The sequence below is a fragment of the Carcharodon carcharias genome (assembly GCF_017639515.1).
Source record: "Carcharodon carcharias isolate sCarCar2 chromosome 35 unlocalized genomic scaffold, sCarCar2.pri SUPER_35_unloc_5, whole genome shotgun sequence".
Classification (NCBI taxonomy): Eukaryota; Metazoa; Chordata; class Chondrichthyes; order Lamniformes; family Lamnidae; genus Carcharodon; species Carcharodon carcharias.
Window position 1 is genome coordinate 590366 of NW_024470721.1, and position 27947 is coordinate 618312.

A 27947-nucleotide genomic window follows, 5' to 3' on the forward strand; every position below is an offset into this window, starting at 1 on the left:
TCCCCCTGGGTCCCTGCCCCTCCCCCTGGTGTCACTGCCCCTCCCCCCGGTGTCACTGCCCCTCACCCTGGTGTCACTGCCCCTCCCCCTGGTGTCCCTGCCCCTCCCCCTGGCATCACTGCCCCTCCCCCTGGTGTCACTGCCCCTCCCCCTGGTGTCCCTGCCCCTCCCCCCGGTGTCCCTGCCCCTCCCCCTCCCCCTGGTGTCCCTGCCCCTCCCCCTGGTGTCACTGCCCCTCCCCCCGGTGACCCTGCCCCTCCCCCTCCCCCTGGTGTCCCTGCCCCTCCCCCTGGTGTCACTGCCCCTCCCCCCGGTGACCCTGCCCCTCCCCCTCCCCCTGGTGTCCCTGCCCCTCCCCCCGGTGTCACTGCCCCTCCCCCCCGGTGTCACTGCCCCTCCCCCCGGTGTCACTGCCCCTGCCCCTCCCCCTGGTATCACTGCCCCTCCCCCTGGTGTCACTGCCCCTCCCCCTGGTGTCCCTGCCCCTCCCCCCGGTGTCACTGCCCCTCCCCCTGGTGTCCCTGCCCCTCCTCCTGGTGTCCCTGCCCCTGCCCCTCCCCCTGGTGTCCCTGCCCCTGCCCCTCCCCCTGCCCCTCCCCCCGGTGTCACTGCCCCTCCCCCTGGTGTCCCTCCCCCCGGGGTCCCTGCCCCTCCCCCTGGTGTCCCTGCCCCTCCCCCTGGTGTCCCTGCCCCTCCCCCTGGTGTCCCTGCCCCTCCCCCTGGTGTCCCTCCCCCCGGGGTCCCTGCCCCTCCCCCCGGTGTCCCTGCCCCTCCCCCCGGTGCCCCTGCCCCTCCCCACGGTGTCACTGCCCCTCCCCCTGGGTCCCTGCCCCTCCCCCCGGTGTCCCTGCCCCTCCCCCTGGTGTCACTGCCCCTCCCCCTGGTGTCCCTGCCCCTCCCCCCGGTGTCCCTGCCCCTCCCCCTCCCCCTGGTGTCCCTGCCCCTCCCCCTGGTGTCACTGCCCCTCCCCCCGGTGTCACTGCCCCTCCCCCCGGTGTCCCTGCCCCTCCCCCTCGTGTCACTGCCCCTCCCCCTGGTGTCCCTGCCCCTCCCCCTCGTGTCACTGCCCCGTGGGCCATGGGATTGTTTGATCCTCTGGTTCGTTGACGTGGAGACTGGAGATATTTGGCTAGTGACAGTCTCTGTGCACCTCGTGGTGACAGTATTGGGCTGTAGGCCCAGGAAGCTGTAGTGTCTTCCTACATTGACGATTTGTTTCACAAACTCCTGCCCTAACTCCTTGTCGTGCGTGAAAATGCTGTTTAAATCAGCACGCTGTGGGGGTGGGGGCGGGGTGGGGGGGGGGTGAGCGTGTGGGGTGTAGGGGTGGGGGGGTGGGAGTGGAGGGTGTAGGGCTGTTGTGGGGTGCGGGTTGTAGGGGGTGTGGGATGGGGTTTTGGGGGGTGGGAGGGTGTAAGGGGGTGGGAGGTGCGGGGTGTAGGGGTTGGGGGTGTAGGGGGTGGGGGGCTAGGGCGTGGAGGGGTGGGGGTGTAGGGGGTGGAGGGGTGGGGAAGGGTGTAGGGGCTGGAGGGGTTGTCGTGGGGTGTGGGGGTGGGGGTGTCGGGGGTTGTGGGGTGGGGTGTGTAGGGGGGTGTGGGGGTGGAGGGTGTAGGGGGGGTGTGGGGTGGGGGGTGTAGGGGTGTGTGGCTTGGAGGGTGTAGGGGTGTGTGGGGGTGGAGGGTGTAGGGGGGTGTGGGGGTGGGGGGTGTAGGGGTGTGTGGGGGTGGAGGGTGTAGGGGTGTGTGGGGTGGGGGGTGTAGGGGTTTGTGGGGGTGGAGGGTGTAGGGGGGGTGTGGGGGTGGGGGGTGTAGGGGTGTGTGGGGGTGGAGGGTGTAGGGGTGTGTGGGGGTGGAGGGTGTAGGGGTGTGTGGGGGTGGAGGGTGTAGGGGGGGTGTGGGGTGGGGGGTGTAGGGGGTGTGTGGGGTGGGGGGTGTAGGGGGGTGTGGGGGTGGAGGGTGTAGGGGGGTGTGGGGTGGGGGGTGTAGGGGTGTGTGGGGTGGAGGGTGTAGGGGGGGTGTGGGGGTGGCGGGTGTGGGGGTGGAGGGTGTGGGGGGGTGTGGGATGGGGGGTGTAGGGGTGTGTGGGGGTGGAGGGTGTAGGGGGGGTGTGGGGTGGGGGGTGTAGGGGGGGTGTGGGGGTGGCGGGTGTGGGGGTGGAGGGTGTAGGGGGGGTGTGGGATGGGGGGTGTAGGGGTGTGTGGGCGTGGAGGGTGTAGGGGGGGTGTGGGTTGAGGGGTGTAGGGGTGTGTGGGGGTGGAGGGTGTAGGGGGGGTGTGGGGTGGGGGGTGTGGGGTGGGGGGTGTGTGGGGGTGGGGGGTGTAGGGGTGTGTGGGGGTGGAGGGTGTAGGGGGGTGTGGGGTGGGGGGTGTAGGGGGGGGTGTGGGGTGGGGGGTGTAGGGGGGGTGTGGGGTGGGGTGTGTGGGGTGGGGGGTGTGTGGGGGTGGGGGGTGTAGGGGTGTGTGGGGGTGGAGGGTGTAGGGGGGTGTGGGGTGGGGGGTGTAGTGGTGTGTGGGCGTGGAGGGTGTAGGGGGGGTGTGGGTTGAGGGGTGTAGGTGTGTGAGGGGGTGGAGTGTGTAGGGGTGTGTGGGGGTGGAGGGTGTAGGGGTGTGTGGGGGTGGAGGGTGTAGGGGGGGTGTGGGGTGGAGGGTGTAGGGGTGTGTGGGGGTGGAGGGTGTAGGGGGGTGTGGGGTGGGGGGTGTAGGGGTGTGTGGGTTGGGGGTGTAGGGGTGTGTGGGGGTGGAGGGTGTAGGGGTGTGTGGGGGTGGAGGGTGTAGGGGGGGTGTGGGGTGGGGGGTGTATGGGGGTGTGGGGTGGGGGGTGTAGGTGTGTGTGGGGGTGGGGGGTGTAGGGGGTTGTGGGGTGGCGGGTGTAGGGGTGTGGGGTGGGGGTGTAGGGGTGTGTGGGGGTGGAGGGTGTAGGGGGGTGTGGGGTGGGGTGGGGTTTTGGGGGGTGTGGGGGTGGAGGGTGTAGGGGTGTGTGGGGGTGGAGGGTGTAGGGGTGTGTGGGGGTGGAGGGTGTAGGGGGGTGTGGGGGTGGAGGGTGTAGGGGTGTGTGGGGGTGGAGGGTGTAGGGGGGTGTGGGGGTGGAGGGTGTAGGGGGGGTGTGGGGTGGGGGGTGTGGGGTGGGGTGGGGTGGGGGGTGTAGTGGGTGGGGGGTGTAGGGGTGTGTGGGGGTGGGGGGTGTAGGGGTGTGTGGGGGTGGGGGGTGTAGGGGTGTGTGGGGGTGGGGGGTGTAGGGGGGTGTGGGGTGGGGGGTGTAGGTGTGTGTGGGGGTGGGGGGTGTAGGGGTGTGTGGGGGTGGGGGGTGTAGGGGTGTGTGGGGGTGGGGGGTGTAGGGGTGTGTGTGGGTGGGGGGTGTAGGGGTGTGTGGGGGTGGGGGGTGTAGGGGTGTGTGGGGGTGGGGGGTGTAGGGGTGTGTGGGGGTGGGGGGTGTAGGGGGGTGTGGGGTGGGGGGTGTAGGTGTGTGTGGGGGTGGGGGGTGTAGGGGGTTGTGGGGGTGGCGGGTGTAGGGGTGTGGGGTGGGGGTGTAGGGGTGTGTTGGGGTGGAGGGTGTAGGGGGGTGTGGGGTGGGGTGGGGTTTTGGGGGGTGTGGGGGTGGAGGGTGTAGGGGTGTGTGGGGGTGGAGGGTGTAGGGGTGTGTGGGGGTGGAGGGTGTAGGGGGGTGTGGGGGTGGAGGGTGTAGGGGTGTGTGGGGGTGGAGGGTGTAGGGGGGTGTGGGGGTGGAGGGTGTAGGGGGGGTGTGGGGTGGAGGGTGTAGGGGTGTGTGGGGGTGGAGGGTGTTGGGGCGTGTGGGGTGGGGGGTGTAGGGGTGTGTGGGGGTGGAGGGTGTAGGCGGGGTGTGGGGGTGGGGGGTGTGGGGTGGGGTGGGGTTTTGGGGGGTGTGGGGGTGGCGGGTGTAGGGGTGTGGGGTGGGGGTGTAGGGGTGTGTTGGGGTGGAGGGTGTAGGGGGGTGTGGGGTGGGGTGGGGTTTTGGGGGGTGTGGGGGTGGAGGGTGTAGGGGTGTGTGGGGGTGGAGGGTGTAGGGGGGTGTGGGGTGGGGGGTGTAGGGGGGTGTGGGGGTGGAGGGTGTAGGGGGGGTGTGGGGTGGAGGGTGTAGGGGTGTGTGGGGGTGGAGGGTGTTGGGGCATGTGGGGTGGGGGGTGTAGGGGTGTGTGGGGGTGGAGGGTGTAGGGGTGTGTGGGGGTGGAGGGTGTAGGGGGGTGTGGGGGTGGGGGGTGTAGGGGGGTGTGGGGGTGGAGGGTGTAGGGGGGGTGTGGGGTGGAGGGTGTAGGGGTGTGTGGGGGTGGAGGGTGTTGGGGCGTGTGGGGTGGGGGGTGTAGGGGTGTGTGGGGGTGGAGGGTGTAGGGGGGGTGTGGGGTGGGGGGTGTGGGGTGGGGTGGGGTTTTGGGGGGTGTGGGGGTGGAGGGTGTGGGGGGGTGTGGGGTTGGGTGTGTAGGGTGGGGTGGGGTTTTGGGCGGTGTGGGGTGGAGGGTGTGGGGGTGGGGGGTGTGGGGGCGTGTGGGGTGGGGGGTGTAGGGCGGGTGTGGGGTGGGGGGTGTGGGGTGGGGTGGGGTTTTGGGGGGTGTGGGGATGGAGGGTGTGGGGGGGTGTGGGGTTGGGTGTGTAGGGTGGGGTGGGGTTTTGGGGGGTGTGGGGGGGTGGGGGGTGTGGGGTGGGGGGTGTGGGGTGGGGGGTGTGGGGTGGGGGGTGGAGGGTGTGGGGGGGTGTGGGGTTGGGTGTGTGCGGTGGGGTGGGGTTTTGGTGGGTGTGGGGGTGGAGGGTTTAGGGAGGTGGAGCGAGGGGTGTAGGGGGGTGTGGGGTGGGGGGTGTAGGGGTGTGTGGGGGTGGAGGGTGTTGGGGCGTGTGGGGGTGGAGGGTGTTGGGGGTGTGGGGTGGGGGGTGTAGGGGTGTGTGGGGGTGGAGGGTGTAGGGGGGGTGTGGGGTGGGGGGTGTAGGGGTGTGTGGGGGTGGAGGGTGTAGGGGGGGTGTGGGGTGGGGGGTGTGGGGTGGGGTGGGGTTTTGGGGGGTGTGGGGGTGGAGGGTGTGGGGGGGTGGGGGGTGTGGGGTGGGGTGGGGTTTTGGGGGGTGTGGGGGGTGGAGGGTGTGGGGGGGTGGGGGGTGTGGGGTGGGGTGGGGTTTTGGGGGGTGTGGGGGGTGGAGGGTGTGGGGGGGTGTGGGGTTGGGTGTGTGCGGTGGGGTGGTGTTTTGGGGGGTGTGGGGGTGGAGGGTTTAGGGAGGTGGAGCGAGGGGTGTAGGGGGGTGTGGGGTGGGGGGTGTAGGGGTGTGTGGGGGTGGAGGGTGTTGGGGCGTGTGGGGTGGGGGGTGTAGGGGTGTGTGGGGGTGGAGGGTGTAGGGGGGGTGTGGGGTGGGGGGTGTGGGGTGGGGTGGGGTTTTGGGGGTGTGGGGGTGGAGGGTGTGGGGGGGTGGGGGGTGTGGGGTGGGGTGGGGTTTTGGGGGGTGTGGGGATGGATGGTGTGGGGGGGTGGGGGGTGTGGGGTTGGGTGTGTGCGGTGGTGTGGGGTTTTGGGGGGTGTGGGGGTGGAGGGTGTGGGGGGGTGTGGGGTTGGGTGTGTGCGGTGGGGTGGGGTTTTGGGGGGTGTGGGGGTGGAGGGTGTAGGGAGGTGGAGCGGGGGTGTAGGGGGGTGTGGGGTGGGGGTTGTAGGGGGGTGTGGGGTTGGGTGTGTAGGGTGGGGTGGGGTTTTGGGGGGTGTGGGGGTGGAGGGTTTAGGGAGGTGGAGCGAGGGGTGTAGGGGGGTGTGGGGTGGGGTGGGGGGTGTGGGGTGGGGTTTTGGGGGATGTGGGGGTGGAGGGTGTAGGGAGGTGGAGCGGGGGTGTAGGGGGGTGTGGGGTGGGGGGTGTAGGGTGGGGTGGGGTTTTGGGGGGTGTGGGGGTGGAGGGTTTAGGGAGGTGGAGCGGGGGTGTAGGGGGGTGTGGGGTGGGGGGTGGAGGGTGTGTGGGGGTGGAGGGTGTAGGGGGGTGTGGGGTTGGGTGTGTGCGGTGGGGTGGGGTTTTGGGGGGTGTGGGGGTGGAGGGTTTAGGGAGGTGGAGCGAGGGGTGTAGGGGGGTGTGGGGTGGGGGGTGTGGGGTGGGGTGGGGTTTTGGGGGGTGTGGGGGTGGAGGGTGTGGGGGGGTGGGGGTGTGGGGTGGGGTGGGGTTTTGGGGGGTGTGGGGATGGATGGTGTGGGGGGGTGGGGGGTGTGGGGTTGGGTGTGTGCGGTGGGGTGGGGTTTTGGGGGGTGTGGGGGTGGAGGGTGTAGGGAGGTGGAGCGAGGGTGTAGGGGGGTGTGGGGTGGGGGTTGTACGGGGGTGTGGGGTTGGGTGTGTAGGGTGGGGTGGGGTTTTGGGGGGTGTGGGGGTGGAGGGTTTAGGGAGGTGGAGCGAGGGGTGTAGGGGGGTGTGGGGTGGGGTGGGGGGTGTGGGGTGGGGTTTTGGGGGGTGTGGGGGTGGAGGGTTTAGGGAGGTGGAGCGAGGGGTGTAGGGGGGTGGGGTGTGTGGGGTGGTGTTTTGGGGGGTGTGGGGGTGGAGGGTTTAGGGAGGTGGAGCGAGGGGTGTAGGGGGGTGTGGGGTGGGGTGGGGGGTGTGGGGTGGGGTTTTGGGGGATGTGGGGGTGGAGGGTGTAGGGAGGTGGAGCGGGGGGTGTAGGGGGGTGTGGGGTGGGGCGTGTAGGGGGTGTGGGGTGGGGGGTGTGGGGTGGGGTTTTGGGGGGTGTGGGGGTGGAGGGTTTAGGGAGGTGGAGCGAGGGGTGTAGGGGGGTGGGGTGTGTGGGGTGGTGTTTTGGGGGGTGTGGAGGTGGAGGGTTTAGGGAGGTGGAGCGAGGGGTGTAGGGGGGTGTGGGATTGGCTGTGCCGGGGCTCTGGACATACTGACCCTTTGAGAGTTACAGCTGTGCGGAGGGAGGGTCAGACAGGATCCTGGTGAGAGACAGAGAAACCCAGCAGGGCTGGAATCTCCTGAGTTTCCATTGACTCACCTTCAATTCCAACCTCTGGGTGACCAGGCCTCGAGCTCGCCGGTCTAACTGCAGTCCGTATCATCAGCCCCAGTGTCCAAAATCACATCAGGTCCTGTTCACCCACCAATACAGCCTCCCTTCCCCAACCATCACTGACCGTCACTGACCATCACTGACCGTCACTTACCAACTCTGACCATCACTGACCGTCACTGACCATCACATACCAACTCTGACCATCACTGACCGTCACTGACCATCACTGACCGTCACTTACCAACACTGACCATCACTGACCGTCACTGACCATCACTGACCATCACTGACCGTCACTTACCAACTCTGACCGTCACTGACCGTCACTGACCATCACTGACCGTCACTTACCAACTCTGACCGTCACTGACCATCACTGACCGTCACTTACCAACCCTGACCGTCACTTACCAACTCTGACCGTCACTGACCGTCACTGACCATCACTGACCGTCACTTACCAACTCTGACCATCACTGACCGTCACTGATCATCACTGACCATCACTGACCGTCACTTACCAACTCTGACCATCACTGACCGTCACTTACCAACTCTGACCATCACTGACCGTCACTGACCATCACTGACCGTCAATTACCAACTCTGACCATCACTGACCGTTACTGACCATCACTGACCGTCACTTACCAACTCTGACCATCACTGACCATCACTGACCAACACTGACCGTCACTTACCAACTCTGACCATCACTGACCATCACTGACCATCACTGACCGTCACATACCAACCCTGACCATCACTGACCATCACTGACCATCACTGACCGTCACTTACCAACCCTGACCTTCACTGACCATCACTGACCATCACTGACCGTCACTTACCAACTCTGACCATCACTGACCGTCACTTACCAACCCTGACCGTCACCTACCAACTCTGACCGTCACTGACCGTCACATACCAACCCTGACCATCACTGACCATCAGTGACCATCAGTTACCAATACTGACCATCACTGACCATCACTTATCAACACTGATCATCACTGGCCATCAGTGAGCATCACTGACCGTCACTGACCATCACTGACCATCACTGACTGTCACTGACTGTCACTGACCATCACTGACCATCACTGACCGTCACAGACCATCACTGACCGTCACTGACCATCACTGATCATCACTGACCGTCACTGACCATCACTGACCATCAAGGACCGTCACTGACCATCACGGAGCATCACTGACCATCACTGACCATCACTGACCGTCACTGACCATCACTGACCGTCACTGACCATCACTGACCATCACTGACCGTCACTTACCAACTCTGACCATCACTGACCATCACTGACCGTCACTGACCATCACTGACCGTCACTTACCAACTCTGACCATCACTGACCATCACTGACCATCACTGACCATCACTGACCGTCACTTACCAACTCTGACCATCACTGACCGTCACTTACCAACTCTGACCATCACTGACCGTCACTGACCATCACTTACCAACCCTGACCTTCACTGACCATCACTGACCATCAGTTACCAACACTGACCATCACTGACCATCACTGACCATCACTGACCATCACTGACCGTCACTGACCAACACTGACCATCACTGACCGTCACTTACCAACTCTGACCATCACTGACCGTCACTGACCATCACTGACCATCACATACCAACCCTGACCATCACTGACCATCAGTTACCAACACTGACCATCACTGACCATCACTTATCAACACTGATCATCACTGACCATCAGTTACCAACTCTGACCATCACTGGCCATCAGTTACCAACACTGACCATCACTGACCATCACTGACCATCACTTATCAACACTGATCATCACTGACCATCACTTACCAACTCTGACCATCACTGGCCATCAGTTACCAACACTGACCATCACTGACCATCACTTATCAACACTGATCATCACTGACCATCACTTACCAACTCTGACCATCACTGGCCATCAGTGAGCATCACTGACCGTCACTGACCATCACTGACTGTCACTGACCATCACTGACCATCACTGACCATCACTGACCATCAAGGACCGTCACTGACCGTCACTGACCATCACGGAGCATCACTGACCATCACTGACCATCACGGACCATCACTGACCGTCACTGACCGTCACGGAGCATCACTGACCATCACTGAACATCACTGACCGTCACTGAACATCACAGACCATCACTGACCGTCACTGACCATCACAGAACATCACTGACCTTCACTGACCATCACGGACCGTCACGGACCATCACTGACCATCACTGACCGTCATGGAGCATCACTGACCATCACTGACCGTCACAGACCATCACAGGCCGTCACTGACCATCACTGACCGTCACAGACGATCTCTGACCGTCACTGACCATCACTGACCATCACTGACCATCACTGACCGTCACTGACCTCTAAATCGTCATCTCCAAAAGCTAATCCTTGGTTTCAAGTTCCTCCATCGCCCTCGTCCAGCCCCTCCTCCTCCCTATCTCTGTAACCTCCACCAGCCCCTCCTCCTCCCTATCTCTGTAACCTGCTCCAGCCCCTCCTCCTCCCTATCTCTGTAACCTCCTCCAGCCCCTCCTCTCCCCATCTCTGTAACCTCTTCCAGCCCCTACACCCCTCCCTATCTCTGTAACCTCCTCCAGCCCCTACACCCCTCCCTATCTCTGTAACCTCCACCAGCCCCTCCTCCTCCCTATCTCTGTAACCTGCTCCAGCCCCTCCTCCTCCCTATCTCTGTAACCTCCTCCAGCCCCTCCTCTCCCCATCTCTGTAACCTCTTCCAGCCCCTACACCCCTCCCTATCTCTGTAACCTCCTCCAGCCCCTACACCCCTCCCTATCTCTGTAACCTCCTCCAGCCCCTACACCCCTCCCTCTCTCTGTAACCTCCTCCAGCCCCTACAACCCTCCCTATCTCTGTAACCTCCTCCAGCCCCTACACCCCTCCCTATCTCTGTAACCTCCTCCAGCCCGTACACCCCTCCCTAACTCTGTAACCTCCTCCAGCCCCTACAACCCTCCCTATCTCTGCAACCTCCTCCAGCCCCTACAACCCTCCCTATCTCTGTAACCTCCTCCAGCCCGTACACCCCTCCCTAACTCTGTAACCTCCTCCAGCCCCGCCTCCTCCCTATCTCTGTAACCTCCTCCAGCCCCGCCTCCTCCCTATCTCTGTAACCTCCTCCAGCCCCTCCTCCTCCCTATCTCTGTAACCTCCTCCAGCCCCTCCTCCTCCCTATCTCTGTAAACTCCTCCAGCCCCTCCTCCTTCTCCCTATCTCTGTAACCTCCTCCAGCCCCTCCTCCTCCCTATCACTGTAACCTCCTATAGTCCCTCCTCCTCCCTATCTCTGTAACCTCCTCCAGCCCCTCCTCCTCCCTATCTCTGTAACCTCCTATAGTCCCTCCTCCTCCCTATCTCTGTAACCTGCTCCAGCCCCTCCTCCTCCCTATCTCTGCAACCTCCTCCAGCCCCTACAACCCTCCCTATCTCTGTAACCTCCTCCAGCCCCTACACCTCTCCCTATCTCTGTAACCTCCTCCAGCCCCTCCGCCTCCCTATCTCTGTAACCTCCTCCAGCCCCTACACCTCTCCCTATCTCTGTAACCTCCTCCAGCCCCTCCTCCTCCCTATCTCTGTAACCTCCTATAGTCCCTCCTCCTCCCTATCTCTGTAACCTCCTCCAGTCCCTCTTCCTCCCTATCTCTGTAACCTCCTCCAGCCCCTCCTCCTCCCTATCTCTGTAACCTCCTCCAGTCCCTCCTCCTCCCTATCTCTGTAACCTCCTCCAGTCCCTCCTCCTCCCTATCTCTGTAACCTGCTCCAGCCCCTCCTCCTCCCTATCTCTGCAACCTCCTCCAGCCCCTACAGCCCTCCCTATCTCTGTAACCTCCTCCAGCCCCTACACCCCTCCCTATCTCTGAAACCTCCTTCAGCCCCTACAACCCTCCCTATCTCTGTAACCTCCTCCAGCCCCTACACCCCTCCCTATCTCTGAAACCTCCTTCAGCCCCTACAACCCTCCCTATCTCTGTAACCTCCTCCAGCACCTACCCCGTCCCTATGTTTGTAACCTCCTCCAGCCCCTACACCCCTCCCTATCTCTGTAACCTCCTCCAGCCCCTACAAGCCTCCCTATCTCTGTAACATCCTCCAGCCCCTACACCCCTCCCTATCTCTGTAACCTCCTCCAGCTCCTACAACCCTCCCTATCTCTGTAACCTCCACCAGCACCTCCTCTCCCTATCTCTGTAACCTCCTCCAGCCCCTACACACCTCCCTATCTCTGTAACCTCCTCCAGCCCCTACACCCCTCCCTTTCTCTGTAACCTCCTCCAGCCCATACACCCCTCCCTATCTCTGTAACCTCCTCCAGCCCCTACAACCCTCCCTATCTCTGCAACCTCCTCCAGCTCCCACAATCCTCCCTATCTCTGTAACCTCCTCCAGCCCCTACACCCCTCCCTTTCTCTGTAATCTCCTCCAGCCCCTACAACCCTCCCTATCTCTGTAACCTGCTCCAGCCCCTACACCCCTCCCTATCTCTGTAACCTCCTCCAGCCCCTACAACCCACTCTATCTATGTAACCTCCTTCAGCCTCTCCTCCTCCCTATCTCTTTAACCTCCTCCAGCCCCTACACACCTCCCTATCCCTGTAACCTCCTCCAGCCCCTACAAACCTCCCTATCTCTGTAACCTCCTCCAGCGCATACACCCCTCCCTATCTCTGTAACCTCCTCCAGCCCCTCCACCCCTCCCTATCTCTGTAACCTCCTCCAGCCGCTACAACCCTCCCTATCTCTGTAACTCTCATACAACCCTCAGAGATCTCTGCGATCCTCCAATTCCGGCCTCTTGACCATCCCCCGATTCCCATCGCTCCACCATTGGCGGCCGGGCCTTCAGCTCCCTGGGGGGGGCCCTGAGCTCTGGAATTCCCTCCTAAACCTCTCCACCTCTCCCCATCTCACTCTCTCTGTCTCTCTCTCTCTCTGTCTCTCTCTCTCTCTCTGTCTCTCTCTCTCTGTCTCTCTCTGTCTCTCTCTCTCTCTCTCTCTCTCTCTCTGTCTCTGTCTCTCTCTCTCTGTCTCTCTCTCTCTCTCTCTGTTTCTCTCTCTCTCTCTATGCCTCTCTCTCTTTCTCCCTCTCTCTCTGGCTCCTAAAAATCCACCTCTCTGAGCATACAGTCCCCTATCACTGGTGTGTCCCTGTGTGGTCAAGGGTCAGACTGATGCTCCTGTGAGGGAGTTTTGAAAGTTGGGAGGGGGCTGTTCTTGCTCTAAGGGTGTGCCGGTTGCTATTCCCACAGAGATCCGTGGCCAGTTAACTGACCAGATGAAATGCCTGGACTCGCAGGTGGAACTCCGAAGTCAGTGTCTGCAGGATCTGTCCGAGTTCTTCCGCAGAAAGGCTGAGATCGAAGTCGAGTATTCCCGGGGGCTGGACAAGCTCGCGGAGCGTTTCTCATCCAAGATTCGCAACGCCAAGGAGCAGCAAGGATTCAGGTCAGTTAGAGACAGAGTAACGCTCCCTCTGCACCGTCCCCATCAAACACTCCCAGGACAGGTACAGAACGGGGTTAGATACAGAGTAAAGCTCTCTCTACACTGTCCCCATCAAACACTCCCAGGACAGGTACAGCACGGGGTTAGATACAGAGTAAATCTCCCTCTACACTGTCCCCATCAAACACTCCCAGGACAGGTACAGCACGGGGTTAGATACAGAGTAAAGCTCCCTCTACACCGTCCCCATCAAACACTCCCAGGACAGGTACAGCACGGGGTTAGATACAGAGTAAATCTCCCTCTACATCGTCCCCATCAAACACTCCCAGGACAGGTCCATCCTGGTTTTGAGCCTGGCTCTGACATGAATTATATTGATCACCAGTTTCTTTGAATTTGTTGGAAAGTGATCAGTGATGAATGAACGTCCCTAGTGAGCACTTTATTAAATTAAATCTGATTGATTTTCTATGCAGTGCTGGGGATTTGAAGCTGACTCTGTAGAAATGACATCTTAATTTCACAGACAATGATTCTTATCCCCATCTGGAACTACGTAGTTACTCACGTTCACACACTGACTCTCACTGGGGTACGGGTCCCACACACACTGACTCTCACTGGGGTACGGGTCCCACACACACTGACTCTCACTGGGGTACGGGTCCCACACACACACACTGACTCTCACTGGGGTATGGGTCACACACACACTGACTCTCACTGGTGTACGGGTCCCACACACACTGACTCTCACTGGGGTACGGGTCCCACACACACTGACTCTCACTGGGGTACGGGTCCCACAGACAGTGACTCTCACTGGGGTACGGGTAACACACACACACCTATAGTCCTGGTGTACGCCCTCGCTCCATGTTTCCCCCCATGGGATGTGTTTTTCCTGTTTCTCAGGCACCGTGAATTCTGTAACGTCTCCCTCCCTGGGATGGGATAAATGAGATTTGCTTGTTCTGACAGGAAGGACCAGAAGCTGCTCTCTCCCGTGAACTGCTGGTACCTAATCCTGGAGCAGACTCGGCAGGAGAGCAAGGACCATGTGTCTCTGAGTGAGATTTACAGCAACAACATCGTGCTGCGACTCTCACACATCTGCGAGGACGTTAGTCGACTGTCCAAGAAGGTAACGCTTATGTGGATTCTCTCTGTCCCTCTCCTGCGGCTTCCCCAATCAGTTGGCTCAATAATGCGTCTGTGCTTTCTCACTGACGTGGGTGTTTAGGCGTTTGGATGGTGTGTTACACAGCTTCCCCTCCCTGCTGGGACTTGGTGTTACGCTGGCTCAGGTACTGCCCCTCCTCTGATCCCAGCTCTGATCGGAGCCCCCTGACGCACTGCAAATCATCTGGTGTCCCAGCTCCTGGCCGTCTGTCTCCCCCGGCAACCGTCTGTCTCCCCCGGCAACCGTCTGACTCCCCTGGCAACCGTCTGTCTCCCCCAGCTACCATCTGTCTTCCCATGGCAGCCGTCTGTCTTCCCACGGCAACAGTCTGTCTCCCCACGGCAACAGTCTGTCTCCCCACGGCAACCGTCTGTCTCCCCACGGCAACCGCCTGTCTCCCCACAGCAAGTGTCTTGTCTCCCCACGGCAACAGTCTGTCTTCCCACGGCAGCCGTCTGTCTCCTCCAGCAACCGTCTGTCTCCCCACAGCAACCGTCTGTCGCCCCCGGCAACCGTCTGTCTCCCCACAGCAACCGTCTGTCTCCCCCGGCAACCATCTGTCTTCCCACAGCAGTCGTCTGTCTCCACGCGGCAACAGTCTGTCTCCCCACGGCAACAGTCTGTCTCCCCACGGCAACAGTCCGCTTCCCCACGGCAACAGTCTGACTTCACACGGCAACAGTCTGTCTCCCCACGGCAACAGTCTGTCTCCCCACGGCAACAGTCTGTCTCCCCACGACAACAGTCTGACTTCACACGGCAATAGTCTGTCTACCCACAGCAACCGCCTGTATCCCCACGGCAACCGTCTGTCACCCCCGGCAACCGTCTGTCTCCCCTGGCAACCGTCTGTCTCCCCCGGCAACCGTCTTTCTCGCCACGGCAACAGTCTGTCTCCCCACGGCAACGAACTGTCTCCCCTCTCTGACGCTGGTCGGTGACCCTGACTCTGGGCAGTGACTCTGGGCAGTGACCCTGACTCTGGGCGGTGACCCTGACTCTGGGCAGTGACCCTGACTCTGGACAGTGACTCTGGGCGGTGACCCTGACTCTGGGCAGTGACCCTGACTCTGGGAGGTGACTCTGGGCAGTGACCCTGACTCTGGGTATTGTCTCTGGGCGGTGACCCTGACTCTGGGCGGTGACCCTGACTCTGGGCGGTGACCCTGACTCTGGGCGGTGAATCTGGGCAGTGACGCTGGGTGGTGACCCTGACTCTGGGCAGTGACCCTGACTCTGGGCGGTGACCCTGACTCTGGGCGGTGACCCTGACTCTGGGCAGTGACGCTTGGCGGTGACCCTGACTCTGGGCAGTGACCCTGACTCTGGGCAGTGACCCTGACTCTGGGCGGTGACTCTTGGCAGTGACCCTGACTCTGGGCAGTGACGCTTGGCGGTGACCCTGACTCTGGGCAGTGACCCTGACTCTGGGCAGTGACCCTGACTCTGGGCAGTGACCCTGACTCTGGGCGGTGACTCTTGGCAGTGAACCTGACTCTTCGCGGTGACCCTGACCCTGGGCGGTGACCCTGACTCTGGGCAGTGACCCTGACTCTGGGCGGTGACTCTTGGCAGTGACCCTGACTCTGGGCAGTGACCCTGACTCTGGGCAGTGACTTTGACTCTGGGCAGTGACTCTGGGCGGTGACCCTGACTCTGGGCGGTGATTCTGGGCGGTGACCCTGACTCTGGGCGGTGACCCTGACTCTGGGCAGTGACTCTGGGCGGTGACCCTGACTCTGGGCGGTGACCCTGACTCTGGGCGGTGACCCTGACTCTGGGCCGTGACCCTGACTCTAGGCGGTGACCCTGACTCTGGGCCGTGACCCTGACTCTGGGCGGTGACCCTGACTCTGGGCGGTGACTCTGACTCTGGGCGGTGACTCTGACTCTGGGCGGTGACCCTGACTCTGGGCGGTGACCCTGACTCTGGTCGGTGACTCTGGGCGGTGACCCTGACTCTGGGCAGTGACCCTGACACTGGGCGGTGACCCTGACTCTGGGCAGTGACTCTGGGCGGTGACCCTGACTGTGGGCAGTGACCCTGACTCTGGGCAGTGACCCTGACTCTGGGCAGTGACCTTGACTCAGGCCGGTGACTCTGGGCGGTGACCCTGACTCTGGGCGCTGAATCTGGGCAGTGACCCTGACTCTGGGCGGTGACCCTGACTCTGGGCGGTGACCCTGACTCTGGGCGGTGACTCTGGGCGGTGATCCTGACTCTGGGCAGTGACCCTGACTCTGGGCAGTGACCCTGACTCTGGGCGGTGAATCTGGGCAGTGACCCTGACTCTGGGCGGTGACTCTGGGCCGTGACCCTGACTCTGGGCGGTGACTCTGGGCAGTGACCCTGACTCTGGGTGGTGACTCTGGGCAGTGACCCTGACTCTGGGCAGTGACCCTGACTCTGGGCAGTGACCCTGACTCTGGGCGGTGACCCTGACTCTGGGCGGTGACCCTGACTCTGGGCAGTGACCCTGACTCTGGGCGGTGACCCTGACTCTGGGCGGTGACTCTGGGCGGTGACCCTGACTCTGGGCGGTGACCCTGACTCTGGGCGGTGACCCTGACTCTGGGCGGGGACTCTGGGCAGTGACCCTGACTCTGGGCGGTGACCCTGACTCTGGGCCTTCACCCTGACTCTGGGCGGTGACCCTGACTCTGGGCAGTGACCCTGACTCTGGGCAGTGACTCTGGGCGGTGACCCTGACTCTGGGCGGTGACCCTGACTCTGGGCAGTGACCCTGACTCTGGGCGGTGACTCTGGGCGGTGACCCTGACTCTGGGCGGTGACTCTGGGCAGTGGCCCTGACTCTGGGCGGTGTCTCTGGACGTGACCCTGACTCTGGGCAGTGACCCTGACTCTGGGCGGTGACCCTGACTCTGGGCGGTGACCCTGACTCTGGGCGGTGACTCTGGGCCGTGACCCTGTCTCTGGTCGGTGACCCTGACTCTGGTCGGCGACCCTGACTCTGGGCGGTGACTCTGGGCAGTGACCCTGACTCTGGACGGTGACCCTGACTCTGGGCAGTGACCCTGACTCTGGACGGTGACCCTGACTCTGGGCAGTGACCCTGACTCTGGGCGGTGACCCTGACTCTGGGCGGTGACTCTGGGCGGTGACCCTGACTCTGGGCAGTGACTCTGGGCGGTGACCCTGACTCTGGGCGGTGACCCTGACTCTGGGCGGTCACCCTGACTCTGGGCAATGACCCTGACTCTGGGCAGTGACCCTGACTCTGGTCGGTGACCCTGACTCTGGTCGGTGACCCTGACTCTGGGCAGTGACCCTGACTCTGGGCATTGACTCTGACTCTGGGCGGTGACCCTGAATCTGGGCGGTGACCCTGACTCTGGGCAGTGACCCTGACTCTGGGCAGTGACCCTGACTCTGGGCGGTGACCCTGACTCTGGGCGGTGACCCTGACTCTGGGCGGTGACCCTGACTCTTGGCAGTGACTCTGGGCGGTGACCCTGACTGTGGGCAGTGACCCTGACCCTGGGCGGTGACCCTGTCTCTGGGCAGTGACCCTGACTCTGGGCGGTGACTCTGGGCGCTGACCCTGACTCTGGGCGGTGACTCTGGGCGGTGACCCTGACTCTGGGCAGTGACCCTGACTCTGGGCAGTGACCCTGACTCTGGGCCATGACCCTGACTCTGGGCAGTGACTCAGGGCAGTGACCCTGACTCTGGGCGGTGACCCTGGCTCTGGGCAGTGACTCTGGGCAGTGACCCTGACTCTGGGCCGTGACCCTGACTCTGGGCCGTGACACTGACTCTGGGCGGTGACCCTGACTCTGGGCGGTGACCCTGACGCTGGGCAGTGACCCTGACTCTGGGCTGTGACTCTGACTCTGGGCGGTGACTCTGGGCCGTGACCCTGTCTCTGGTCGGTGACCCTGACTCTGGGCAGTGACCCTGACTCTGGGCAGTGACCCTGACTCTGGGCCGTGACCCTGACTCTGGGCAGTGACCCTGACTCTGGGCGGTGACCCTGACTCTGGGCGGTTACCCTGACTCTGGGCAGTGACTCTGGGCGGTGACCCTGACTCTGGACGGTGACCCTGACTCTGGGCAGTGACCCTGACTCTGGACGGTGACCCTGACTCTGGGCAGTGACCCTGACTCTGGGTGGTGACCCTGACTCTGGGCGGTGACTCTGGGCGGTGACCCTGACTCTGGGCGGTGACTCTGGGCGGTGACCCTGACTCTGGGCGGTGACCCTGACTCTGGGCAGTGACCCTGACTGTGGGCAGTGACCCTGACTCTGGTCGGTGACCCTGACTCTGGGCAGTGACCCTGACTCTGGGCATTGACTCTGACTCTGGGCGGTGACCCTGACTCTGGGCGGTGACCCTGACTCTGGGCATTGACCCTGACTCTGGGCAGTGACCCTGACTCTGGGTGGTGACCCTGACTCTGGGCGGTGACCCTGACTCTGGGCGGTGACCCTGACTCTGGGCAGTGACCCTGACTCTGGGCGGTGACTCTGGGCATTGACCCTGAATCTGGGCAGTGACCCTGACTCTGGGCAGTGACTCTGGGCAGTGACCCTGACTCTGGGCGGTGACCCTGACTCTGGGCGGTGACTCTGGGCAGTGACCCTGACTCTGGGCGGTGACTCTGGGCAGTGACCCTGACTCTGGGCGGTGTCTCTGGACGTGACCCTGACTCTGGGCAGTGACCCTGACTCTGGGCGGTGACCTTGACTCTGGGCGGTGACCCTGACTCTTGGCAGTGACCCTGACTCTGGGCGGTGACTCTGGGCGCTGACCCTGACTCTGGGCGGTGACCCTGACTCTGGGCGGTGACCCTGACTCTGGGCAGTGACCCTGACTCTGGGCAGTGACCCTGACTCTGGGCCGTGACCCTGACTCTGGGCAGTGAACCTGACTCTGGGCCGTGACCCTGACTCTGGGCAGTGACCCTGACTCTGGGCGGTGACCCTGACTCTGGGCGGTGACCCTGACTCTGGGCGGTTACCCTGACTCTGGGCAGTGACTCTGGGCGGTGACCCTGACTCTGGGCGGTGACCCTGACTCTGGGCGGTGACTCTGACTCTGGGCAGTGACTCTGGGCAGTGACTCTGGGCGGTGACCCTGACTCTGGGCAGTGACTCAGGGCAGTGACCCTGACTCTGGGCGGTGACCCTGACTCTGGGCAGTGACTCTGGGCAGTGACCCTGACTCTGGGCCGTGACCCTGACTCTGGGCCGTGACCCTGACTCTGGGCCGTGACACTGACTCTGGGCGGTGACCCTGACTCTGGGCGGTAACCCTGACGCTGGGCAGTGACCCTGACTCTGGGCTGTGACTCTGACTCTGGGCGGTGACTCTGGGCCGTGACCCTGTCTCTGGTCGGTGACCCTGACTCTGGTCGGCGACCCTGACTCTGGGCGGTGACTCTGGGCAGTGACCCTGACTCTGGACGGTGACCCTGACTCTGGGCAGTGACCCTGACTCTGGACGGTGACCCTGACTCTGGGCAGTGACCCTGACTCTGGGCGGTGACCCTGACTCTGGGCGGTGACTCTGGGCGGTGACCCTGACTCTGGGCAGTGACTCTGGGCGGTGACCCTGACTCTGGGCGGTGACCCTGACTCTGGGCGGTCACCCTGACTCTGGGCAATGACCCTGACTCTGGGCAGTGACCCTGACTCTGGTCGGTGACCCTGACTCTGGTCGGTGACCCTGACTCTGGGCAGTGACCCTGACTCTGGGCATTGACTCTGACTCTGGGCGGTGACCCTGAATCTGGGCGGTGACCCTGACTCTGGGCGGTCACCCTGACTCTGGGCAGTGACCCTGACTCTGGGCGGTGACCCTGACTCTGGGCGGTGACCCTGACTCTGGGCGGTGACCCTGACTCTGGGCAGTGACCCTGACTCTGGGCGGTGACCCTGACTCTGGGCGGTGACCCTGACTCTGGGCAGTGACCCTGACTCTGGGCGGTGACTCTGGGCATTGACCCTGACTCTGGGCAGTGACCCTTACTCTGGACGGTGACTCTGGGCAGTGACTCTGGGCAGTGACCCTGACTCTGGGCAGTGACTCTGACTCTGGGCAGTGTCTCTGGGCGGTGACCCTGACTCTGGGTGGTGACCTTGACTCTGGGCGGTGACCCTGACTCTAGGCGGTGACCCTGACTCTGGGCGGTCACCCTGACTCTGGGCAGTGACCCTGACTCTGGGCGGTGACCCTGACTCTGGTCGGTGACCCTGACTCTGGGCGGTGACCCTGACTCTGGGCATTGACCCTGACTCTGGGCGGTGACCCTGACTCTGGTCGGTGACCCTGACTCTGGGCAGTGACCCTGACTCTGGGCGGTGACCCTGACTCTGGGCGGTGACCCTGACTCTGGGCAGTGACCCTGACTCTGGGCGGTGACCCTGACTCTGGGCAGTGACCCTGACTCTGGGCGGTGACTCTGGGCATTGACCCTGACTCTGGGCAGTGACCCTGACTCTGGCCGGTGACTCTGGGCAGTGACCCTGACTCTGGGCAGTGACTCTGGGCAATGACCCTGGCTCTGGGCAGTGTCTCTGGGCGGTGACCCTGACTCTGGGCGGTGACCATGACTCTGGGCGGTGACTCTGGGCGGTGACCCTGACTCTGGGCTGTGACTCTGACTCTGGAAGGTGACCCTGACCCTGGGCGGTGACCCTGACTCTGGGCAGTGACTCTGACTCTGGGCAGTGACCCTGACTCTGGGCAGTTCCCTGACTCTGGGCAGTGACTCTGACTCTGAGCAGTGACTCTGGGCAGTTCCCTGACTCTGGGCAGTGACCCTGACTCTGGGCGGTGACCCTGACTCTGGGCGGTGACCCTGACTCTGGGCGGTGACCCTGACTCTGGGCCGTGACCCTGACTCTGGGCCGTGACCCTGACTCTGGGCCGTGACCCTGACTCTGGGCGGTGACTCTGGGCCGTGACCCTGACTCTGGGCGGTGACTCTGGGCAGTGACCCTGACTCTGGGTGGTGACTCTGGGCAGTGACCCTGACTCTGGGCGGTGACTCTGCGCGGTGACCCTGACTCTGGGCGGTGACTCTGGGCAGTGTCCCTGACTCTGGGCAGTGACTCTGACTCTGGGCGGTGACCCTGACTCTGGGAGGTGTCCCTGACTCTGGGCAGTGACCCTGACTCTGGGCGGTGACCCTGACTCTGGGCAGTGACTCTGGGCGGTGACCCTGACTCTGGGCGGTGACCCTGACTCTGGGCGGTGAACTTGACTCTGGGCATTGACCCTGACTCTGGGCAGTGACCCTGACTCTGGGCGGTGACCCTGACTCTGGGCGGTGACCCTGAGTCTGGGCCGTGACCCTGACTCTGGAAGGTGACCCTGACCCTGGGCGGTGACCCTGACCCTGGGCGGTGACCCTGACTCTGGGCGGTGACTCTGGGCCGTGACCCTGACTCTGGGCCGTGACCCTGACTCTGGGCGGTGACCCTGACTCTGGGCGGTGACCCTGACTCTGGGCGGTGAACTTGACTCTGGGCGGTGACCCTGACTCTGGGCCGTGACTCTGACTCTGGCCGGTGACTCTGGGTGGTGACCCTGACTCTTGGTGGTGACCCTGACTCTGGGCTGTGACCCTGACTCTGGGCCGTGACCCTGACTCTGGGCCATGATCCTGACTCTGGAAGGTGACCCTGACTCTGGGCGGTGACCCTGACTCTGGGCGGTGACCCTGACTCTGGGCGGTGACCCTGACTCTGCGCGGTGACCCTGACTCTGGGCGGTGACTCTGGGCAGTGACCCTGACTCTGGGCAGTGGCTCTGGGCAGTGACCCTGACTCTGGGCAGTGACTCTGGGCAGTGACTCTGGGCAGTGACCCTGACTCTGGGCGGTGACTCTGGGCAGTGACCCTGACTCTGGGCAGTGACCCTGACTCTGGGCAGTGACTCTGGGCAGTGACCCTGACTCTGGGCAGTGACTCTGGTCAGTGACTCTGACTCTGGGCAGTGTCCCTGACTCTGGGCAGTGACCCTGACTCTGGGCGGTGACCCTGACACTGGGCGGTGACTCTGGGCCGTGACCCTGACTCTGGGCCGTGACCCTGACTCTGGGCGGTGACCCTGACTCTGGGCGGTGACTCTGGGCGGTGACCCTGACTCTGGGCGGTGACCCTGACTCTGGGTGGTGACTCTGGGCGGTGACCCTGACTGTGGCCAGTGACCCTGACCCTGGGCGGTGACCCTGACTCTGAGCGGTGACCCTGACTCTGGGCGGTGACTCTGACTCTGGGCGGTGACTCTGACTCTGGGCGGTGACCCTGACTCTGGGCGGTGACCCTGACTCTGGTCCGTGACCCTGACTCTGGGCTGTGACCTTGACTCTGGGCGGTGACCTTGACTCTGGTCCGTGACCCTGACTCTGGGCGGTGACCTTGACTCTGGGCGGTGACCCTGACTCTGGGCCGTGACCCTGACTCTGGGCGGTGACCCTGACTCTGGGCAGTGACCCTGACTCTGCGCAGTGACCCTGATTCTGGGCAGTGACGCTTGGCGGTGACCCTGACTCTGGGCAGTGACCCTGACTCTGGGCAGTGACTCTGGGCGGTGATCCTGATTCTGGGCGGTGACTCTGGACGGTGACCCTGACTCTGGGCGGTGACCCTGACTCTGGGCGGTGATCCTGATTCTGGGCGGTGACTCTGGACGGTGACCCTGACTCTGGGTGGTGACCCTGACTCTGGGCGGTGATCCTGACTCTGGGCGGTGACTCTGGACGGTGACCCTGACTCTGGGTGGTGACCCTGACTCTGGGTGGTGACCCTGACGCTGGTCGGTGATCCTGACTCTGGGCGGTGACCCCGTCTCTGGGCAGTGAATCTGGGCAGTGACCCTGATGCTGGGGGGTGACTCTGACTCTGGGCGGTGACTCTGGGCAGTGACCCTGACTCTGGGCAGTGACCCTGACTCTGGGTGGTGACTCTGGGCAGTGACCCTGATTCTGGGCAGTGACCCTGACTCTGGGTGGTGACTCTGAGCAGTGACCCTGACTCTGGGCGGTGACTCTGGGCAGTGACCCTGACTCTGGGCGGTGACTCTGGGCAGTGACCCTGACTCTGGGCGGTGACCCTGACTCTGGGCGGTGACCTTGACTCTGGGCGGTGTCCCTGACTCTGGGCCGTGACTCTGACTCTGGGCAGTGACTCTGGGCGGTGCCCTTGACTCTGAGCGGTGACTCTGACTCTGGGCGGTGACCCTGACTCTGAGCGGTGACCCTGATTCTGGGCGGTGACCTTGACTCTGGGCGGTGACTCTGACTCTGGCCGGTGACTCTGGGTGGTGACCCTCACTCTGGGTGGTGACCCTGACTCTGGGCAGTGGCCCACTTGGCCAGTTCAGTGACCGTGATCTATTTGATCAGTGCTGGTAGATCCACGTGTAATATTAACATCACTTAAAATCCAGATGATCCAGTCATTCATCACATTGCTGTTAGTGGTATCTTGCTGTTTGCAAATTATATCTGGCACTAGTATAAAGAACAGTAACTTAATAAGTGGAATCGGACGAAGTGAGAAAGTGACAATATCTAAATCAGGATTACGATGCCTGTGTGTGAGTGCACAGAGTATAGTAAATAAGATCGGGGAGTTACAGGCGCGGACTCCCTTGTGGAAATATGATGTTGTGGCGAAAACAGAGACCTGGCTCAAGGAACGGCAGGACTGGGGGTTAAATATTTCCTGGTACAAGGTGTTCAGAAGAGATAGGAAAGGAAAGAAAGGAAGACAGGTGGTGGTATTGGTTAAGGAGAGCATTGCAGTGCTGGAGAAAGAGGATGTCCCAGAGGGTTCAAGGGCAGAATCCATTTGGCCAGAGCTAAGGAACAAAAATGGGGCAGTTACATTGCTCGGTGTAGATTATAGACTGTCAATTAGTGAGAAGGATGTAGAAGAACAAATCTGCAAGGAAATTACAGAGAGATGCAGGCATTATAGAGTAGTTATAATGGGGGACTTTAATTTCTCAAATGTAGACTGAGACAGTGGTAGTGTAGAGGACGGAGAGGGGTAAAAGTTCCTAGACTATGTTCAGGAGAATTTTCTATAGCAGTATGTGTCCAATCCAACTAGAAAAGACACACTGTTGAACCTGGCTCTTGGAAATGAGGTGGGCCAAGTAGATCAAATGTCAATGGGGGAGCATTTAGGAGACAGCGATCTTTGTGTTGTAGGTTTTAGGAGGATGATAGAAAAGGACGATAGGCAATCCAGAGTAAGAATAATTAACTGGACAAGATCCCACTTCGATGGGGTGGAGCTGGGATGGAACGAAAGATTGGCAGGAAAAGCTGTAGCTGAACAATGGGCTACCTTCAAAAAGGAATTGGTTCGGGCACAGCCAAGGTATATTCCACCGAAAGGGAAAGTTAGGGCAAACAGATCCAAAGCTCCCTGGATGAAAAAGGAGATTGAAATTAGGATAAAGAAGAGAAAGTGTGTTTATGACAGGTTTCAGGTAGAAAATACAATTGAGAACCAAGAGGAATACAGAGGGTTCAGAGGGGAGGTGAGAAAGCATATTAGAGAAGGGGAATCGCAAAGTCTTCCATAGACATATAAATAGTAAAAGAGCGGTATAAGGAGGAGTAGGGACGATTAGGGACCTAACAGGGAATTTACACATGGATGAAGGGGCCAATGCTGAGGTATTAAATGAATATTTTACATCCACTTTACCAAGGAGGAACATGCTATCCAGGCCATGGTGACAGACAAGGAAACTCTGTCTCTAGAAGGTTTCAAAATTGATAATGAGGAAGTGTTGAATAGGCTGTCGGTACTTAAAGTTGACGAGGCATCAGGACCGGATGAGATACATAAAGGATGTTGAAGGAAGTGAGAGTAGAAATTGCAGGGGCGCTGGCCATAATCTTTCAGTCTTCCCTAGACTCAGGGGAGGTGCCAGAGGACTGGAGAATTACAAACATTAGGCCCTCGTTCAAAAAAGGTTGTAAGGATAAGCCCAGCAATTACAGACCAGTCAGTCTAACTCCGCTGGTGGGCAAGAATCTAGAAACAATTATTCGGGATAGAATAAGTAGTCACGTGGGAAAATATGGGTATATGAGGAAAAGCCAGCCTGGGTTTCTAAAGGTGAAATCGTATTTAACTAACTTGCTGGAGTTTTTTGAAGAGGTAACAGAAAAGGTTGATGAGGGTAATGCTGTTGATGTGGTTTACATGGACTTTCAAAAGGCATTTGACACAGAGCCACACAACAGACTTGTGAGAAAAGTTATTGCTCATGGAATAAAAGGGCCAGCAGCAACGTGGATACAAAATTGGCTGAAAAATAGGAAGCAGAGAGTAATGGTCAATGGATATTTTTCAGGCTGGAGGAAGGTTTGTAGTGGAGTTCCCCAGGGGTCGGTATCGTGACCCTTGCTTTTCCTGATTATATATTAATGATCTAGATCTTGGTGAGCAGGGGACAGTTTCAAAGTTTGTGGATGATACGAAACTTGGGAGAATTGTGAACTGTGAGGAGGACGGTGTGGAACTTCAAGAGGACATAGACAAGTTGGTGGAGTGGGCAGATAGGTGGCTGATGGAGTTCAGTGCGGAGAAGTGTGAGGTGATGCATCTTGGTGGGAAGAACATGGAGAGACAATATAAAATAAGGGGTACAACTCTAAAGGAGCAGAAAGACCTGGGTGTATATGTATATAGATCATTGAAGGTGGCAGGACAGGTAGGGAGAGCAGTTAATAAAGCAGATAGTATTCTGGGCTTTATTAATAGGGGCATAGAGTACAAGAGCAGGGAGGTTATGCTGAATTTATATAAGACACTCGGTTAGACCTCAGCTGGAGTATTGTGCACAGCTCTGGGCACCACATTATAGGAAGGATGTGAACACATTGGAGAGGGAGCAGAAGAGGTTTACAAGAATGGTTCCAGGGATGAGAAACTTCAGCTATGAGGATAGATTGGAGAGGTTGGGAGTGTTCTCCTTGGAGAGGAGAAGGCTGAGAGGAGATTTGATAGAGATGTTCAAAACCGTGAGGGGGCTGGACAGAGTAGATCGGGAGAAGCTGTTCCCGCTCGTAAAAGGATCAAGAATGAGAGGGCACAGATTTAAAGTGATTTGCAAAGGAAGCAAGTGTGACGTGAGAAATAAACTTTTTCACACAGCCAGTGGTTCAGGTCTGGAACGTACAGCCTGGAAGTGTGGGGGAGGCAGGTTCAATCGAGGCTTTCAAGAGGACATTAGATGGTTATTTGAATAGAAACAACGTGCAGGGGTACAGGGAACAGGCAAGGCAATGGCACTAGGTCATAATGCTCATCTGGAGAGCCGGTGCAGACACGATGGGCTGAATGACCTGCTCCTGTGCTGTACCATTCTGCGACTCTGCAAGTTGCTATCTTCTCCAGCTCCCAGCATTGACCACACTTCCAAAGGACAACTCATTGCCTGGGAAGGGCCCTGAGGTTGAAAGGGGCAGTCTGATGGAAACATGCCAGTGAACAGCCTGTCGTTCTCTCCGCAGAGTAAGGAGATTGGCATGCAGATGCAGGAGGAACTCCTGAAGGTCACCAGCGAGCTGCAGACGGTGAGTATCCCTCCCCCTCATCCTTCACTTGCAGGGCTCAGGGGGAGCTGGGTGGACTGCCCCTCGGTGCCCCCCACCCCTCCCCCTCCCCCTCCCCCAAGCGCCAACCCACCCCGCAGCTTCAGAACAGGAGGAGTCCGTTCATCCCCTCTGGAGCCTGTTACACAGAAACAGGACGAGGCCCATTCAGCCCCTCTTGACCCTGTTACACAGGAACAGGAGACCATTCAGCCCCTCTCGAGACTGTGACACAGGAACAGGAGGAGCCCATTCAGCCCCTCTCCAGCCTGTTACACAGGAACAGGAGACCATTCAGCCCCTCTCGAGACTGTGACACAGGAACAGGAGGAGGCCATTCAGCCCCTCTCGAGCCTGTTCCCCCATTCATTTAGATCATGGCTGATCTTTTTCTTAACTCCACCTGCCCACCTTGGTTCCGTCGCCCTTAATCCTCCCAGCAAATGAAAAACTGATTAATCTGTTTGGAATTTTCCAACTGAACCCCCCTCCCAACCCCACCCCCCCCACCCTCCACAGATTTTTTTGGGGGAGAGAGTTCCAGATTTCCACCCCCCTTTGTGTGAAGATGAGCTTCCTGACATCCCCCCAACCCCGAAGGGCCTGGCCCTCAGTCTAAGGTTCTGCCCTCTTGTTCTGGAGGTCCACAACCCTCTGGGGGAGAGAATCCCAGAGATCCTCAACCCTCTGGGGGAGAGAATCCCAGAGATCCACAGTCTCTGGGGGAGAGAATCCCAGAGATCCTCAACCCTCTGGGGGAGAGAATCCCAGAGATCCACAGTCTCTGGGGGAGAGAATCCCAGAGATCCACAACCCTCTGGGGGAGAGAATCCCAGAGATCCACAGTCTCTGGGGGAGAGAATCCCAGAGACCCACAACCCTCTGGGGGAGAGAATCCCAGAGATCTACAGTCTCTGGGGGAGAGAATCCCAGAGATCCACAACCCTCTGGGGGAGAGAATCCCAGAGATCTACAGTCTCTGGGGGAGAGAATCCCAGAGATCCACAACCCTCTGGGGGAGAGAATCCCAGAGATCCACAACCCTCTGAGTGAAGAAATTTCTCCTCAGTGCCCCCCCACCGTGTTTTAGATCCCCCCCCGAGCAGGGGAAACAATCTCTCCGCGCCCACCCTGTCAAACCCCTTCAGAATCTTGTCTGTCTCAATGCCATCGCCTCTCATTCCTCTAAACTCCAGAGAACATCGGCCCGATTCACTCAGCCTCTCATCATAGGACAACCCCCTCCTCATCCCAGGGACCAATCGAGTGAATTTTCCCTGTACCGCCTCCGATGAGAGTCTATCCTTCCTTAAATGTGGGGACCAAAACTGCGCACAGTTATTCCAGATGTGGTACCACCAAAACCCTGCACAACTGGAGCAAGGCTTCTTGTGATTTTCCTTGTGCTCCATTGACCAGGCAGTGAAGACATATCACATGTACCATCTGGAGAGCTCCATTGCTGAGAGCAAGCTGAAGGAGGTCGAGAAACTGGCAGAGAAGCAGATGGGAAAATCAACCGAGCAGGGGGGAGGCCAGCCTGGATCGGACAACAGGCTCCAGAGACGGAGCTCCCTACGCAAGATCGAGAAGATGAAGGAAAAGGTACAGCACGGGGTTAGATACAGAGTAAAGCACCCTCTACACCGTCCCCATCAAACACTCCCAGGAC

At 60.7% G+C, this 27947-nt stretch overlaps 1 protein-coding gene across 3 annotated transcripts in view; it reads left to right on the forward strand.

Moving 5' to 3' along the window:
• The window catches only part of LOC121274258 (SLIT-ROBO Rho GTPase-activating protein 3-like), a 282583-nt gene that overhangs the window by 4656 nt on the left and 249980 nt on the right, over nucleotides 1-27947 (forward strand). For 2 of the 3 annotated variants that reach the window (XM_041181468.1, XM_041181470.1), the window contains 4 exons: nucleotides 12302-12497; nucleotides 13482-13644; nucleotides 26195-26257; nucleotides 27695-27880. In XM_041181468.1, coding sequence (XP_041037402.1) covers nucleotides 12302-12497; nucleotides 13482-13644; nucleotides 26195-26257; nucleotides 27695-27880 — 608 coding nt within the window. The remainder of the gene's footprint in view (nucleotides 1-12301; nucleotides 12498-13481; nucleotides 13645-26194; nucleotides 26258-27694; nucleotides 27881-27947) is intronic. The other variant, XM_041181469.1, reaches the window with a different exon arrangement.